Source organism: Rattus norvegicus, chromosome 19 (genome assembly GCF_021556685.1).
Source record: "Rattus norvegicus strain SHRSP/BbbUtx chromosome 19, alternate assembly SHRSP_T2T, whole genome shotgun sequence".
Classification (NCBI taxonomy): Eukaryota; Metazoa; Chordata; class Mammalia; order Rodentia; family Muridae; genus Rattus; species Rattus norvegicus.
The window spans coordinates 11,092,170-11,108,829 of NC_141552.1; the positions used below are offsets into that span (position 1 = coordinate 11,092,170).

Here is a 16,660-nt window from a genome sequence, read left to right on the forward strand (position 1 = left end):
AGTGAAGGCCCTGGTGGTGAGATTGGGTAGCTTTCACTGTCCTCTGGCAGCCAGGTCATTGGTCCTCTGGCTCGGCTGTAGAGAAGCAAAGCTCCAAGAGACTTCTGGCTAATTTTGGAACTATTCTGCAGTCTTTTCCTAATTTTTTATTTTCCATATTTAATTTTTGTCTTCTTGGGTCCTTAATTTTTCTTTCAACTTTGATGCTTTTATGTAGCAGGGTGATTGTGTAAATTTACACTAGGGCTGGTTTGACTCTCGAGTACTTAGGTAGCCTGCATTTGACCTTCCCTAGAGTAGAGAATGATCTTCAGTCTGTAGCCAGCAGGCTCGATCCTTTGCTGAGATTTTGGGAAAGGGATCAGACAGCTCTTTGGCAGTTGAGAACACACAGGTAGGAGGCTGGTTAAGGAGTTGTGTCTGTCCTCCCTGGAAGGCTCTCTGTCTTACCTGAAGATCCATCTCCCATCTCTGCTTTCAATAAGTTCTGAAGTGTTTCTAACCCTGACTGTACATGGAGAGTGTGTGTGTGTTTAAATAGTGTATAGATTCTGCCCCTGTGATTCTTGTACTAAACCTTCCCTCCCTATCCTTTCCAAAAACTGCCTCCTTACCTTTCTCTTAAAGAAAGCCATGCTAGGACTTAACCTACTGGATACTGCCCTGCCTAACATGATGGTATCCTAGATTCTATGTCCAGCACTGGGAGAAATAGAAAATTAAGGTTTAAAACATTGGCTTTCACCTAAATCTGCAAAAATTCACTTGTAGTTTGGTAAGTTGGGAAAGCGCTAGCTAGAATGTAGCTCATTTTGAGAGAAGTTCAGATGTCTGGGTTGTGTTTACCTTTGGCCTTCCATGGGGATCTTGGTTTGTTGTCTGATACAGCAGTCAAGGTGTGGACCGGTCGTAGGTTGTGTGTCCCCCTCTGTATTCAGCAACTTGGAGTGGAGGCATTGGTAGAAAAGCACTGGGAAAGAGGTGCGCCTTGGCAGAAGAGGCTTCGGGGTATGCATGCATTTACTAGGTACTTAGGACAGCTGGGGACAGGCCTTGGTCTGAAACAGTATTGTGTCTGCACCTTCACACATACACCATGAGGGGTTCAGATGACCAAAGGCATGTGCCATGTGCTTTTTGAGCTAAGAATTTCCACGTGGGGTGCTGTTGGGATAGGATTTTGCTAATGGACTCCTGTAAGGTTCCCCCATTACACTGGTACAGAACCTACCCTTAGCTGCTTACCTAATGACTGGTCTGTGGTGGGAGGCATTTTGGTGGGCCCAGTCTCAATCCATTTGCTAGTTCTTAGCAAAGCCTCGTAGTTTGAGGGGCCATAGTGAGATCAACAGCTGGGAAGCTCAATTCTGGGAGCCGAGCTGTGCTGTCTTGGGTTCCACCTGCTGATACCCTTGTACCCAGCTGCAGTGGGACAAGCAAAGCTGGAGGAATCCTGCCGGAGGGTCTTTGGACCCAGATTGTCCTTTGGTCTCAAAGTGGGTGTGCAGAAGGCTGGGGCAGTTTGACCTTCTTGGAAGCACCTATCTTCCTCTTGGAGGGAAAGCCCTGGGCATGGCAGACAGGAGCTGGGTGTGGCTTGTCTTTGCTTTTCTCGCCCCAGTGTCAGGCCACCAGGAACATGAAACCAGCTGTGCTGGAGAAGTTGCCGCAAAAATAAAACTGCCCATCTCCCTGCTTCCATTCCTGTTTGTGTATGCAGGTAGGTGTGTGTGCGTGCATGTGTCCGTGCACGCCCACACGTGAGAGAGAAAGGAGAGGAAGGTTAGGGACACAGACTGACAGGGAAGGAGAGGGGAAGGAGAGGAAAGACAGATTCTAGGCAGTTTTCCCAATGGCTGTGCTCTGAACTGCCTCTCCTCGGTGACAAAATGTCGAGGACCTAGATGATCCTGTGGAGAAATTCCTGACCCACCACCCTCCCAGGGTAGGTGGCCTAGTGTCTCCTTTCCTGTCGGAGTGAAGCCCACCCCAGGGACGATCGTCTAGAAGGCAGAAGGTGAGACTCGGGTACAGACAAACATTCTCTTTATTGAGCTACACATGAATCCGTTAGAGAAGTAGGCTGGCAGTGTCAGGTGTCACAGAAACCTCACCGTTGGGAATAGAAAGGCTTACAAAGACCCGTGGGCTTTTTATTTTATTTTTTTTTTAACGTTTTTCCTTTTTTTCAAGTTTTTTTTCCTGTATTTTTAATTTTTTTGTGTTTTGTCTTTTTGCCTCCATTATTGAAATGGCTGTGACTGGTCTTCAGCCAATATTGTCTTAAAAGTGAAACCGTGAACAGGTCTGGGGTTAGATACTAGGCAAGTAGAAATGACGTAGGACTGATCATGAAAACTGGCTTTAATGTAAACACTACATTCCATCTTTTAATTTTTTTTTGTTTTTCTTCCATCTTGTGGTATTTAAAAACTTTTATTTATTTATTTTTTTTGTTCTTTTTATCTGCAGCACAAACATCCCAACATGAGAGCGAGGGAACATAGGTCACTGGAACAGAGAGGAGAGGTGGAGAGGGGGCCACACACAAGGGAGGGCTTCTGCCCAGGGCCAGAGGCTGTGATGTTAAAGGAAAAACAAAAAACAAAACCACACAACCCCCGTTCCCCAGACACTGGCAGAGCTGGTCAGGTATGCATGGGAAGTACTCTTTAGGACGAGAAGAAAAACCAAAAAAGAACAACACAAAGGGAGCGTAGGAAGGGGCGGGGCAAGGTGCATCTATGGGGCGGGTTTCTATTGATGAGCATTGTCTGTGGCAGCTACCCCCGCCAGAGCTGTGCTTTTCTACGCAAACTGCAAACTTTGAGTGAGTGTGTTCGGAGTTGGGTGGCTGGGTAGGGCTGCCGCTGCTGCCTGGTGGTGTATGAGGTGTCTGGGCAGCCGACAGGCGTGGGAGAGGGTGGTTACAGTGGCCAGTGGCCTTCTAGAAAGCCTAGCCTGGCAAGTTCTCAGCAGCCCTGGGCTGCACAGAAGCCCTGGGAGGTACTGGGCCCAGCACTGCCTCTGTGTGCCAGCCCCAATTTGAGCTGGGATGGGGAGGGTGTGGTTACTGACGTGTATGTTTTTTTTTTTTAACTTCAAAATAAAAGGAAATATGGATGAAATGGTGAGTTTTCCTTTTTAAAGCTACAAAGCACATGAGAAATGTTTTTTTTTTTTAAATCCTTTCAAGTTCTAAATGTAAAGACTCAACTAAAACCGTATTCTACAGCATTCTACAGAAATACACAGCCGTCAGTCACTCTGGGGTCGTAGGTTAGACAGGGGCTTGGTACAGAAAGGCTGTGTGTCTTACAAAGGCCAAAGGTCATGCTACCAGGAGATCAACATCAACAGCAAAGAGTCCATGAAGCAGTCTGTAGAGAGAGAGATAGGTGCCAGTCTGACCATTTTCTTTGACTTTACAAACCAACCAACCAACAAACCAACCTAGAACGTTTAACTAGTGCAGGTGGTGGGGCACAGTGGGGAGTCCTTAGTAGGGAAGCCCATCCCTGTCTTGTACCTTGCTTCTGGCCTGTCCAGCCCTCCCCAGACCACTCACACCTCGTCCAGGGCCCTCTTGGAGGAAATCTGGCTCTAACTCTGTAGTTGAGTTTGGGCAATGGCTCGTGCACTCCCTCCCCTCAATTACGTGAGAAAGCAGACCAGGTCTCCCATCTCTAAATTTTCCTCTGTTCCCATGAATAAAGAAAACTCAGGAGACAGTGGATTGATCGGAGCAATGATTCTTCTAGATTCTTGAAATAAATCACCACCACCACCCAAAATAGAAGGGTCCCTAGAGTTTTCTGTTGTGGCTATGATAGGGGGATGTTTAGTGTTGGCCATTTCTTAAATGTTTTTGAAATTTGGGGAGGAGCAAGGCAGAACTGAGCAGGCTGCCTCATGGTAGGATGCAGAGGGGGACGGACAGAACCAGGTCTCCCCCTGCCTGCCGTGCTCATGCCCTGGGGCTGTCTAGAGGAAAGAGTGCTAACCCAGGTTCCCACCATGCCCTGTGTGAGTGTGTGCACGCACATGTGTGCATGCTCATGTGCTGTCCCAGGGAAACTGATGAGCTAGGGATGGTGGTCAGTTCTGTCCGCAGCTCTTTTAAATATTAACTAAAAACATTTTTTCTAATATATACGTGTGTATAGATAAGGTTATGGTATGCCTTTTTAAAGTTTTATGTACCAACTTGCACTGGTTAGTGGTGTGTGTGTGTGTGTGTGTGTGTGTGTGTGTGTGTGTGTGTGTGTACACAAGCTGTTCTGTGAGTGCTGGAATCATTACCAAATAGGTTGCTATACAGGACAAGAGGTCAGTACAAGCCACAGCCCCGGAGATTGTTGGCAATGATGATGTCGGTGACGGCGTCGAATACCACCTGGATATTATTCGTGTCTGTGGCACAAGTCATGTGACAGTAAATTTCTTTGTTGGGTGAGCGGTTTTTGCTTTCAAACTGTGTTTGGATGTAGGCAGCTGCGTCTTCATAGGTGTTGGAGCCTGTAGGAAGATACAGAGGGGCAAGCAAGATGCCCTGGTGAGAGCTGGGTGTGGACGGGCAGGCAGGAGGCAGAGCAGGCGTGGCGAGGCCGGAGGGAACAGCATTCCGGTGAGGAATCGATTCCTCACCCGATTCTCCAGGGCAAGGCTGCACAGAAGCTACAAACCACCAAAGGCCTGGCATTGCCTGGCTTCTGCTTCCTCAGCTTTCACTTACTGTGTTTGTATTGTATGTCTGCGATGGCTCTGGGCAGAGCCGTGGTCACAGATGATCTCATTAACAAAGCTAGATAAAGCAAGGACCTTTCCATGTCACGAAGATGAAATGGAAACCAACTCCATTACACTGTCTCACCACTGGGCCATCTCCCCAACCCATGTGACTCTTTAAGATTTGTGTGTGTGTGTGTGTGTGTGTATGCCTGTGTGAGTATATGCACATGTGAGTGCAGTGTCCACAGAAGCCAGAGAGGGCATTGGATCTCCTGGATATGGAATTAGAGGTAGATGTGAGGCACCTGATGGGTGCTAGTTACTGATCTTGGGTCCTCTGCAAGAGCAGGACGTACTCTTTTTTTTTTTTTTTGGTTCTTTTTTTCGGAGCTGGGGACCGAACCCAGGGCCTTGCGCTTCCTAGGTAAGCGCTTTACCACTGAGCTAAATCACCAGCCCCGCAGGACGTACTCTTAATCACTGAGCATCTCTAACCCCAACCCTGCAATTCTAATAAACCTGTAAACAGGGAGGAGGGCGCCAAGAGGCAGTCTTGTGGTACTTCAGGTGTGGTGGGCATCAAACTAGCCTGTGGTCTGTCTGCATGTAGTACCTTCCTCCGAGAGGTCCCTTTGTGGGCTGGGGCATCACCAGGAAGTCTCAGTTCTTGGGTAAGTGGCCAGGACATGGGAACAGTGACAAGCTTGTGTGAGATACCCATTGGGCTCTACAGTACCTCTAACAATTCCTTTGGGGTCCCCTTGATTCTGGCAGGCTGGGTGGGGGATAACAGGGCATATTTGTGGATGATTTAAGGAGTTTTCCAATCAGCTACTGTCTAAGTACTTCTGGATCTGTCCTGTAGGCACTGTTTAGTTGAATAACCTATGCTGTAGACCACCACAACAAATGTTTGGAAAAGTCCAGAACAAGGAAGGTGCCCCATTTCCCTTAGTCTGTTAGGAGATGGCCAATACAGAAAAAAATGGTATCCTGGGGGAGTGTGAGCACAGGCTGGCTGGCAGGGGTGTGGGCCACTGGAGGCACTGGCTGGCAAGGTCTTTCTTCCCTTCTGAAAGAAAAGATAGCTCCAAGCTGGAGTTCCAGGCTGGTGCTGAGCCTCCGTGAAGGCTGAGCCTCCGTGAAGGCTGAGCCTCCGTGAAGGCTGAGCCTCCGTGAAGGCTGAGGGGTGGGACATCCCCCAGGTGGGGTAGGGTTAGCCCTTTCCACCCTCATCACAGAGCTATCGAGAGCAGAAGCACATTTGGTGGTAGGTGTCGGTGAGCTCAGCAAAGCCCCCAGAGAACGGGGAGTGCTACAGGCTGCCGTGCTAAGGAGCTTCCCAGATGGAAAGCTTCAAGAACAGACTTCCAGATGTGCTCCACTGTGCCACACCTGATGAGCCCAGTGTTCTTACACAACTACCTTGCACACACACCCTGGCTCACCCAGTCTCTCAGTGACCTCCTAACCCTCCTCCTCCTACCCATTCTGTGCCCTCATAACTCCATATCCCACGGTGGCATAACATTTGTGACTTTCTTTTCCCTTCCGGCTGTTGGCACTCCAGCTGTATCCTCTGCAGGCCCTGGAGAACTGGGGACCTCCAGAACGTACTGCACACAGTGAGACTGGCCACCCAGGCCACATTCTTGCTGAGGCAGAGGAATTCAGCAGTGGCTGCTAAGAGCTGTGCCTGCTCTAGCATGACCTCCTTGGCCTTTTGGGGGGTGTTTTTGCTCTTGCTTTGCCTGCAGAGGGTCATCCTTGGCTCCCTCTGCCTTTTCCTCCTCTCAGGACCATGGCAACACTGACCATCAGTTACACAGATCTGCTACCAAATGCCTGTCTGTCTCTCTCACTATTCCTCTAGCCACCCTGAGGTGCCATCATAGTCTGCTGTGGCACCCAGATAAAAATGGGTGCAGCAGATTAAGCAACTGGTTCCCTCTGCACCTTTGCAAGCCCCACAGTACAAGCTGGTGGGCCTTCTTCACACGGCTGTTTTAGCTAGAGAAGAAGCTGGGAGAGACTGTCATCCACCTGTGCTGTAGTTTAGGACCCCTTCGGCTGGCTCTGGGGACCTGTGTGGCCCTAGTGAGTGAGTTCCAGGCCCATGCAACATGTGGCCGTCCCTGGAGTATGGGGACACCCCTGCCTTTTGGGGTGTTGGTCTTGTTCTCAGCCTGATTCTGCTCCAAGGGATCCCTAAAACTATCCAGTTTCTAGAGGGCTGGGCTGAGCTCTGGCATCGAACCAACCCTGTCTCTAGCCTCTCCCTCCTATGCCCATTTGGAAAGAGCTTTTTTGGCACGGGGCAGGGGAAGACTGGTTGCGATCCCACCCCCAACTCCGAGAACCATACAAGGTGGGAAAAGGGACCAGCAAGAGCAGAGGAGATGCAGGCAGGGGCGGAGAGGGCGTGCGATACGTGGAGTGGTGTGTTCTGGAGGGGAAGCGTTTGTGAGGTTGTGCGAGGGGGCGAGAGTTGGCATGATGGCGAAGGTGTGGCATGTTCAGAACAAACTGGCGGCAGAGCGCAGGTGCCCGAACTGTACCTTAGGCTACTGCCCCTTCCTATCACAGGACAGCTGCTGTGCTGGGCCAGGGGAAGGACAGGTATCCTTACCTACCCTTGGAGGGCTTTCCTACTAAGTCCTGAGACCTCAGGGGCAAAAAGCTCAGAAACACCAGTGGTCCTGCCCTTGCCTTGATCCCTGAATCTATTGCCATGGTACCCGTGGCTTGGGTGGTCCACAACTAGCCGTGTCTCAGTGCTTCTCCAATACACCGACAGACTCCTGCACTGGCCCCTTGCTCTCTAGCTGGTCTGCACGGTGCTGGCCCAGCCTGTCCCTGGAGTCCGCAGGCTGTGGGATTCCAATTGGCGTCTTTTATGGAGGTAAGGGTGAGGGTTGGAGGTGGGGCAGGGGAGGGGATCCAGGTCCACAATCAGGGCTGGTAGCGGCTTTCTCTTATACAGGGCCACGATAACACGCACCTGGGTATTCAGGAAAGCAGATGGTCAAGGGTGACTTCTTAATCTTCTCGCCAAAGAGGTCTTTCTTGTTGAGGAAGAGAATGATGGAGGTATCGATGAAAAACTTGTTGTTACAGATGGAGTCGAAGAGCATGAGAGACTCGTGCATGCGGTTCTGCAGCCCCAGGTGGAGAGGGGAAAGAGCAAGACAGAGAGACACACAGAGACAGGGAAGAGAAGGAGAGAGTTAGGTGTGAAGAGAGACTGGGCTGTTTAGCACCCAGGAGGCCCTGGACCCCAGGCTCCTCCATGAGGTCGGTGTGTAGGGCCTGCAGGTAGGTATGCATCACGGTGCGTCTGACGCTGGCATGGAATGGTAGTCACCATTCTGGGCCAATGGGAGACTGGCCTGGGAACCAGCCATGGCTCTCCAGGCAAGGCTGAGGTTAGGACACCCAGAATCCAAATGGCAGTCTCTAGCATGTGATAGTCTCTCTAAAGCGTGTGTGAGCATGGTGCTGGACTGGAGTCAGCTGGGGTTTCTCCTTGTATCTGGATCCTGCTGCCTCAGTCCTCCTTCATGGGATATCAGGTGGGGGAGTACACGCCATGGTGTGGCCATTGCTAGCATCATTGAGGGTAGCTATTCAAGGAACATGGAGGGCCATGCCTCCTCTTGCTCGGCCTAAACCAGCCACAACCATCCCTACAAGGTCTTAAGCACAGCGGATAGGGATTGCTAGCTTGTAAACAGAAAGCTGTCTGGTAAATGGCTGAATGTGGCAGGCACTCAAAATAAAACCCCGAGTCTCAGGAGGATGGCCGTTCATCCTAGGCAAGGATCATTTATTTTACTTTGGGAAGCCAAGTGCATTCACCTACTTCTTGTGGTAGAGGAGAGCCTTGTTGCTCTGTCAGTGAACCTCTCCCTGCACAGAGAGGTGTGGGAAGAGGCAGCCTCTCTTATTGTCCTAAACAGTCTGTTCTAGCTCTGGGGCTCTCATCACTGGGGTCTGACCCCAAGCTCTGAGCAATCCACACCAGAGCTCTCTAGCAGGTAAAGGAAGGAGGACAGAATGGGTGCGGATGTTGGCCAACATTGCTGAAGCTCATGGACCTGAAACAAAGAGTAGGAGCCAGGTTAGCTGCTGGCCTGGTGGCCATTCTGCCTTCCCATATGAGCAGGAGGCTAAGGACGATGGTTTGGTGACCACTACTGGTCCTAGGGACCCACCTTGCCCAGCACCATGCCCGGCTCTCTACCTGCCTGTGTCATTTAGCTTCATCAGGCTGTAGGGGACAATAAGGTGACCTTAAAGAGAATAGACTAGTCCTGGGAGGTGTGGCTGGCTGTGCTTGCCCAGATCACATGCTGGAGGCTCTGGCTTCCATCCACTCCCCCTGTAAACAGAGGCATCTACTGGGCTCTAGGGGTGATGGTAATGTGGGGGTGCACAGTCCAAGTTCTCAGCTGCTTTCCACATTCCCATGGCAACAGGGAAAACATATAGTGCCTCTTGAATCTGCAGTTAATCACTAGCCTTTGCCTCTGCTAAGCAAACCCAGAGACCGTCACTCCTGTTCGCCGGCACAGCCTCCCTGTCCCTTGCACACTCACTTGCCAGTGCCGTGTTGGTGAATCTGCTCACAAAGGTAGAACCATGCAGTCCTGTCTGTGTTTAGGGCCCAGCACTGTGACACTGGCTATCAGTGCAAGTCTGGGAGGGAAGCCCTGAGACCCCTAAGATTCCACAGGAAAAGACATTCCACCCCCACAGGGGTACCATGTCCTACGGCTGCCAATGCAAAACCTTGGCCAGAAGCAAGTCTCAACTCCCCTGTGTCCCAGGAGCTGCCGAGTCTACAGAAGGCAGTGGGCACAGTGCAGACTGGGAACTCTTGAGGACCAGGAGGAGATCACAGACGGGTCACCAGAGTTAAAACAAGCTAAAGTTGGGGGCTACTTGCTATGGACAGGGCTGAGGGATCCTTAAGGGTCATTGAAGCTTAGGTTTGGAGGACTGAAGAGCAGGTCACCAAGGTTCTCGGATCCCTGCCTGATGAGCCTCAGCCCACCAGAGTCCCCACCCCAACACCGTAGTCCACGCTGAGTCCAGTGACACAGTGACCACAGGCATTAACGATGTTGACGTCCTGGGGCAGCACAGATTAGCAGAGGTTGTGGGATTGGAGTCTGACACAGACCTGCTCTGCAGGGTTAGGCTGTGCAGCAGGCCTGGACAGAACTCTGGGAGGGCAGCGAGAAGGGGAGCTGCTGGTGGGGGAGCGCCGGTACTGAGACTTCCCCATCCCAACATGCCCGGAGCAGAGTGTATGGGAGGTTAGGGACAGATGCCAGGGACATTCATACCACATGCCACCATTTGAAAAAATGAGGAGTCAGGGGTGGCAGATGACCAGCAGCCACCTGCCCCCTGTCACCTTCGCACGGAGCCACTGGAGTCCTCCCAGTCCATTACCGCCCAAGTGGCAGCAGAACTGAGGACAGCAGGAAAGGATGTCTCAGTGCCCATCACCAGGGCAGTGCCATGGCCCCTAGCTACCTTGAGACACCAGGGGGTAGTGTTTAGGGTACTGGGCCTGGGAGGCAGCTCTGTCTTCTGTCCTTGGCAGGCTGGGAGTGTGGACGGTGGCCAGCATTGCCAACAGCGCTATGCCTACTCTGCTGGGCTGCCCACAGTCCCGAGACTGCGAGAACCTGTTGTGTGGGCTTCTCTGGCACTGACACACACATCACACTCATGCTAGAAAGAGCTGGCACTTTTTATTAATGGTGGGTTACTAATAAATACATTATGGCAGCCAATAAATTATTACAATAACTAGGTATCTATTAACCAGCAAGTCACTCTTCTTACAAAATTACAGTTAATGAGGTGAGGGTAGGTGATGGCGGTGGGTCAGGGGGTGGGGTCGGTACACCCAAGGCTGCTAAGGGGAACGTAGGGTGCCCAGCCTCTGGCCTGGGACTTGAGGGTGTGTGCGCATAGGCCACAGGGGTCAAGTCGGAAGTCAGGGAGAACACAGGAAGTGTACAGCTGCTGTCCATGCTGGGCAGGCAACTGTGGCTGGTGCAGGAGGCTGAGGGGACGGGCGGGAGGAGGACATGAGGGTTGCTGGGAAGGGTGCTGTTTCTGTTAGTGGCCTTTTGTGTCTGTCAGAGGGTAGAGCACTCTGCCTAGAGGCCCAGGACTTTTGAGTGGGGGCCATAAATTCTGGTTTTCTTCCGGCTCCCTCTTTGACATGGCCATAATCTGGCACAGGGGGTGGGGGATGTCTGTGAGGCTGAGCCCCGCTCTCTAAGCAGATGTGTACAAGGCTCTCCTTACTGGGCGGTGGGGTGTGGGGAAGCCTGATAACAGCCCTGGCCCTGTCCTTTGGGATGCTGGAACTTTCTTTAGCTTGTACCTTGACGGGATTACCACCTTGGAGGGTGCTTGTCTCAGTGCCTCAGATACAATGGAGCTGGAGCCTCAGGACTGGGTTCCTGGAAGCCACACACCTGGAGCTTACCAGGAGGCCCAGAAAAGAGGGGTGGCAGCTGGAAAATGCTCTGTGCCCTCAGGATCTTTAGAAGAGGGTGACAGGCTACTACTGGGTCAGGAGGGAAGATCTGGAAGGGTCTCTCCTGGGTGTAGTGGATCTCCATGTCAAGAGCCTGGGTCAGATGAAGGGGAGGAGGTCAGGAGCGTGCACCCTGGTCTCACTGGCTATAGCATGCAGTACGTGGGAATCACAGGCACACCTCTGTGGCAGTATTCTCTGCAGGAGGCAAGGGTTGGAGTGAAGCACTGTCAACCTCTGTGGACATCCTGGGGATGGGGTTGAACAGGGCACTCAGTGCTACCCAGTGCAGACCACACAGGTCAGGAGCCTCCAGCCCCCACAGTATGTGGGCCTGGCTTCGAGGCTGAGACGATGGAGATCTTCTGCATGGCACACAAGAGGGGACTAGGGGACAGGGCGCCAGGATCTAGGGGCTCCATCCACCGAAGGGATCGAGAAAGGCTGAAGGCCAATACTACTAATGAGTGGCTCGGAATGGGAGGATTCCATTCCCGCCCCCGTACAGAGCCCAGCAGCACTCTCCACAGCTCAGAGGCCTCTGCCTATGCTTAAAGGGAAGATTCTTGGAATGGACATGGGCACAGGGCACAGGACTTGGCCACAGGCACCTAGGCAACAGGCACAGTTCTCTGAATGTGGGGAAGACACTCTTCCTAGAAACTGGCTTCCACCTGGCCTGCTGACTCAGAAACTAGCATGGGCCCTCGGGGGACACCGCCACTGCACATTCCCTTGATCTGGTCACTTTCAACACTTCCCCCATCCCCAAAGCCACGGCGGCGCCAAGATTCATCTGCCACACGCATTTGTCCCCCATGGTAGAGCTGCTGGTGATGACATGGGTGGGAGGCAGGCCAGCTTTCCCTATGGACCACATTCTTGAGGCTTCAAGTAGACAGCTCTGAGGCTAAGGGCGAGCACGGCACTAGGCTGAACACAGTAGGTGGGGGAGAAGGCAGCCCTGGAGACAGGAGCGGGAGGGCTGGGTACAGGCCCCGGTTCTAGCCGAGGGCTCCCGCAGCTGAGCTGCAGTGATCTGGAGGGGCCGCACGGGGGATGGGAAGCTGTAGGGGAGTACTTAGGGGTGGTGACGTCTCCCTTCCTGGAAGTGATCTTAAAGAATGGGGCTTGGCTAAGATCCCCTGACAGCAGGTGCTTTTAAACTTGGGGTTACAGTCTGTAGACGGGTGGCCACACCCAGGGGTGCTGCTGTTGGTCCAAGGACTGAATTGGCCTTCGCCATCACAACAGATCACTGAGACTGCGGTCTCCAGGCTCTTCTGTCACCCCTTGTACATGGCACAGGGTCCTAAGATGACAGGGATATATACAGTGGAGGCAAATATGGGTGGAGAGGGAAGGGCGAGGCAACCAGACTGGGGTAAGCTCCCCAGAGGATCACCCAGACTGGGGTGGACTCCTCAAAGGGTCACCCAGACTGGGGTGAGCTCCCCAGAGGATTACCCCGATAAGCTTTGGCACTGGGGAAGGTCCTTGTGTCTCCCTAGACCACCCAGAGTTCTGTTCTTGTTGGAACCAACAAGTCCAGAGCTGGTGGCAAGGACATGGGGACTATGAAAGAGGGCCAGGGTCCTGCCTGCCCTGTGACAGAGCAGGACTCAGAGTGAAGGCCAGGAAAATACAGGGCTTGAGGAGGCAGGGACCTTTCTTGACTGCACATCTACATCCTTCAGTACAGCCTGCCATTGAGCATTCAAGCCCGTCCGACCCACTGGCTGTACCAGCTGACTGGAGATGTCTAGGAGTGGCAGGGACATGTGCTGGCTGTCCAAAGTCAGCTGAGGCTAGGGTTGCTAAGAACCACACCACCCTTTTCTGCTGGGGAATCTCTGAAGTAAAGCCCGTCCCTGGGTTCCTAGGGCTCTCACCAACCCAGGGGCTAGCCGTGTGTCTGTGGTTTACACTTCTCCTGAGCCCACCCTTCAGGGTGCTGGCTCACTGCTTGCCCCGAGACCAGGAATATACCATGGGCTTTCTACTTCCTGACCAAGGGTGGAGTAAAGCAGGGTTCTGGCTTCAGAGCTGGCTCCTAAGTTTCCTATGCTTCTGCCTACACACTCTCCAGTGGCAAGGCTGCTGCCTGCTCTGTCTGTGACCTGAAGCCTGTGGCCTGTCTACTCACTGCCGCCCAGGGCAGCTGAGCCTGTGTGAGTAGATGCAGCAGATGGCATTCTCAGGGCTCACCATTAGCCTATCAGGAAAGAGCTGCCTGCCCCTCAAGCCCTCCCCTTCTGTGGCGCAGGACTGTTACTCCACCAACACCCCTTTGCAGTCAGCCAGTTTTAAGGAATATTCCCAGTCCCGTGGGAGTCAGGGCTGAGTATCCTGGGGAGCCCAAGGGCAAGGGAAGATGACCAGAGAAGGGCCAAGATCCAAGGTGAAGGAGGAGAGAACCCCTCCCCAAGGTCTGAGTCTTTGCACCCCAAAAGTGGCCTGACTCCATGTTGGCTTTTGTCGACGGAACCGCCCTCTACCAAACAGACCCTAAGGAAAGCATCGACTATCTCCTGACCAAGCAGCGCCTGCTGCGGGCCACTCTGCCGGCCACCCTATCACCAGGACACCGAGCAGGAGGTGCAGAGAACAGGACATGCCCATTCTGAACCAGATGGCAGTGCTGCCCACCCGGCCTCTGAGTAAGAGACGCAGCTGACCAGTGAGCAGCACCCAGGTGGCATGAGTGGTCTCTGGCCTTGTGGTGTGTGCTCCATGCCTCTGCCCAACCCTCTTCCCACGTGTCATGCAGTTGGAGTTGGGACGCTCAGAGGATGCCTCCTGCTGCCCCCCAGGCCAGCCTCTGGGGTTTTCTTCACTGAATAGGGCATCTGAGCGGCGGCAGAGCTCTGGGTCCAGGGGAGGAGTGAGTGGCAGGCTGGGTGGGAGGCCAGGGCTCAGTAGAGGCCACAGCCCCGCAGGTTTTTGGCGATGATGACATCTGTCACGGCATCAAAGACGAACTGGATGTTGTTGGTGTCCGTGGCACAGGTGACATGGCTGTAGACCTCCTTGTGAGCTGACTTATTCTTACTCTCATACTGCCCTTGGATATGAGCCACAGCTTCTGTGAAGGCACTGGGGCCTGGAAGATGAAACGGCAGGGGTCAGTGAGGGGAGGTCCCAGGCCTGGGCTGGCCACTGTGTCACTGTGTGTCAGGCCAGTGGCCATGGAGCAGGTCCCTAAAGCCTCCTCAGGACCACTAGAAAGCGACAGAGTAGGAAACCTACGGGTTCAACTCCAGCAACAGTGGCTCGTGCCAACCAGCTAGGGGTGGAGACCTAGAGCAGAGATCACCGTAGGAAGCAACAGAACATTCTCTATCCCAGCGACCGACTGTCCAAGGCTGAGGATGGCCTGAAAAGCTGCTTTCTTCTCACACTGGTACAGAGCCGTGACACAAATTCCACCTCACCACAGGCTGCAGGTGCAGGTGGAAGCCTGGCTTTTAGCAGGTTCTGCCTCTCTGTGTGCTTGTGAGGCTGCAGAGGGCAGGGCCCCTCCTGACGTTACGGATAAAGTAGGACCATGTACTCGTCCTGGCTATGAGATGCTCTGGGCTCCTTCCCCTCTCCTTGACGCTGTCCTCTGTTCTCCTAGGACAACTGAGAACTGACTCGCTCATAGTCTTCCAAGATGTCCCCACATTGATCTGGCTCCATGGTAAGTCCAGGGAGAGGATGTTTGGGAGAAAGTGCTGGCTTGGAGGAAGAGCAGAAGGGTAAGACTTCAACTTTATATGGACTCTCCCACCCTCCCCCTTACTGCTCCAGCTTCCAAGAATCCAGGCTATCGTAGTCCATGCTGGAAGCACTTGGTAAGGAAGGAGCTGGACAAGGACTGGGATTTGACCACAGTGCAGAGCTGGGGTGACCCATCTGAGGGAGTCCCAGCCATCTCAGGCACATGTGTAGGCCACAGCTCTGAACAGACCATGCTGTTGGCTAAATCAGGGCTGGAATTAAGGCCAGTTCCTTCTCAGTTAGGGTCCCCTCCTGTCTTGACTCAGTTGGTGACTAGCAGACAAGGGGGTCCCACAGGCCATCTTAAAGCTAGAGAAGAATCTGGCTGGCTGGCGAGGGAGACTGAGCCCTGTTCTCCTCAGCTGAATGCTCTCGGACTCCTTGCCTACTGGCCTACTGGCCTACTGGCCTGATTTAGAGAGACAAGTGTAAGAAGGGCAGAGTGTAGAACCCTTGCCTCACCTCAGGCCATGATCCACAGGCACATGCTGCCAGGATTTGTGTCCCCTAGGACCTGGCCACCTCAGAACAGCTGACAAGAACCAGCTTGTCCTGGGCTTACTACAGCCCACCTGATCCGATTGCCAGTCTTGAGGCTCCCTCGGGGTCCCTGGTCACTGATAGCTAGCTTCTTGTCCCTGCACCTTCTGCAGTATATAGGCAAGGCCCTGCTGCTTGCCAGAGTCTGTCCCAGCCAATGGACCATGTCAGTCTTGTGGCCACCTGTGTGGGAGGTGCTGTTAGAATAGCTGTTTCTCACTGTGATCATAACAGTGACATCAGATTGCGTGATCACGTACTACATAGCGAGTGCTGCGCTTTGCATGGGCATTTTCACCCTTATGGTAAATCTGCAGTGGAGGGAGAAAGCCACATGACAGCCCCGTCTCATGGATGGAGAAACCTATCTGGAAAGGCTGTGGCCTGCCTAGGCCTCTCTCTAGGGGCTAAGTAAGAATGGACACTGCTATCCGACCTTACTCTAAGACCAGGTTTGTTGTCCCTTTGCCGTTGTGGGTTCCCACTGTGCATGCGCCCTCTGCTTACAGATGCCTCACTTGAGCTCCCTAGATTGTTAATATTACACTGAGATGCAGATGTGACAAGCCAGGGGCCCAGGCCCTCGCTGCCCGGCTCTAGTACAAGTCTTTGGGGTGGGTTTTGCAGGGTGATCTGGATACACTTGAGCACAGCAAAGGCACCTGCCTCCTTGGCTGCCCCGTAGCTGCACGGGGCTGTGTGGGATGGGGAGGGCTCTACCTGTGTATTCAGGGAAGCAGATGGTGAGTGGGGACTTCTTGATCTTCTCCTCAAATATGTCCTTCTTGTTGAGAAACAGGATGATCGAAGTGTCTGTGAACCACTTGTTGTTGCAGATGCTGTCAAAAAGCTTCAGAGACTCATGCATGCGGTTCTGCAACAGAGTGAGACCCAGGTGAGTCCGGCTGTACCCAGCACCCTGGCCAACTGTGGCTACGACATAGCAAGACAAGCAGAGGGATGGGCCACCAAGGCTCTCAATGCATTACTGGGGACAGAGACAGAGGGCCCACATGGACAAACAGGACATGTCCCGGCTTCATTCCACACACAGGCAGGTTT

The 16,660-nt window shown here is 53.0% G+C and overlaps 2 protein-coding genes across 9 annotated transcripts in view; one reads left to right on the forward strand and one right to left on the reverse strand.

Moving 5' to 3' along the window:
- The first annotated feature begins 1,653 nt into the window (after positions 1 to 1,653).
- Positions 1,654 to 16,660, forward strand: part of LOC147998795 (uncharacterized) — a 30,925-nt gene continuing 15,918 nt past the window's right edge. The window contains exons 1-4 of one of the 4 annotated variants that reach the window (XM_087595435.1): positions 5,123 to 7,350; positions 7,529 to 7,633; positions 14,916 to 14,978; positions 16,435 to 16,493. In XM_087595435.1, coding sequence (XP_087451561.1) covers positions 6,855 to 7,350; positions 7,529 to 7,633; positions 14,916 to 14,978; positions 16,435 to 16,493 — 723 coding nt within the window. In that variant the 5' untranslated portion in view covers positions 5,123 to 6,854. Of the gene's footprint in view, positions 2,018 to 5,122; positions 7,351 to 7,528; positions 7,634 to 14,915; positions 14,979 to 15,832; positions 16,051 to 16,434; positions 16,494 to 16,660 lie in introns of those variants that run through there. The other 3 variants (XR_015643753.1, XR_015643752.1, XR_015643754.1) reach the window with 3 other exon arrangements.
- The window catches only part of Gnao1 (G protein subunit alpha o1), a 158,855-nt gene continuing 144,224 nt past the window's right edge, over positions 2,030 to 16,660 (reverse strand). Inside the window, exons 7-10 of one of the 5 annotated variants that reach the window (XM_087595088.1) lie at positions 16,319 to 16,472; positions 7,733 to 14,399; positions 4,303 to 4,518; positions 2,030 to 3,380 (exon numbers count right to left, since the gene is read on the reverse strand). In XM_087595088.1, coding sequence (XP_087451214.1) covers positions 14,212 to 14,399; positions 16,319 to 16,472 — 342 coding nt within the window. In that variant the 3' untranslated portion in view covers positions 2,030 to 3,380; positions 4,303 to 4,518; positions 7,733 to 14,211. 5 annotated transcript variants of the gene reach the window in all.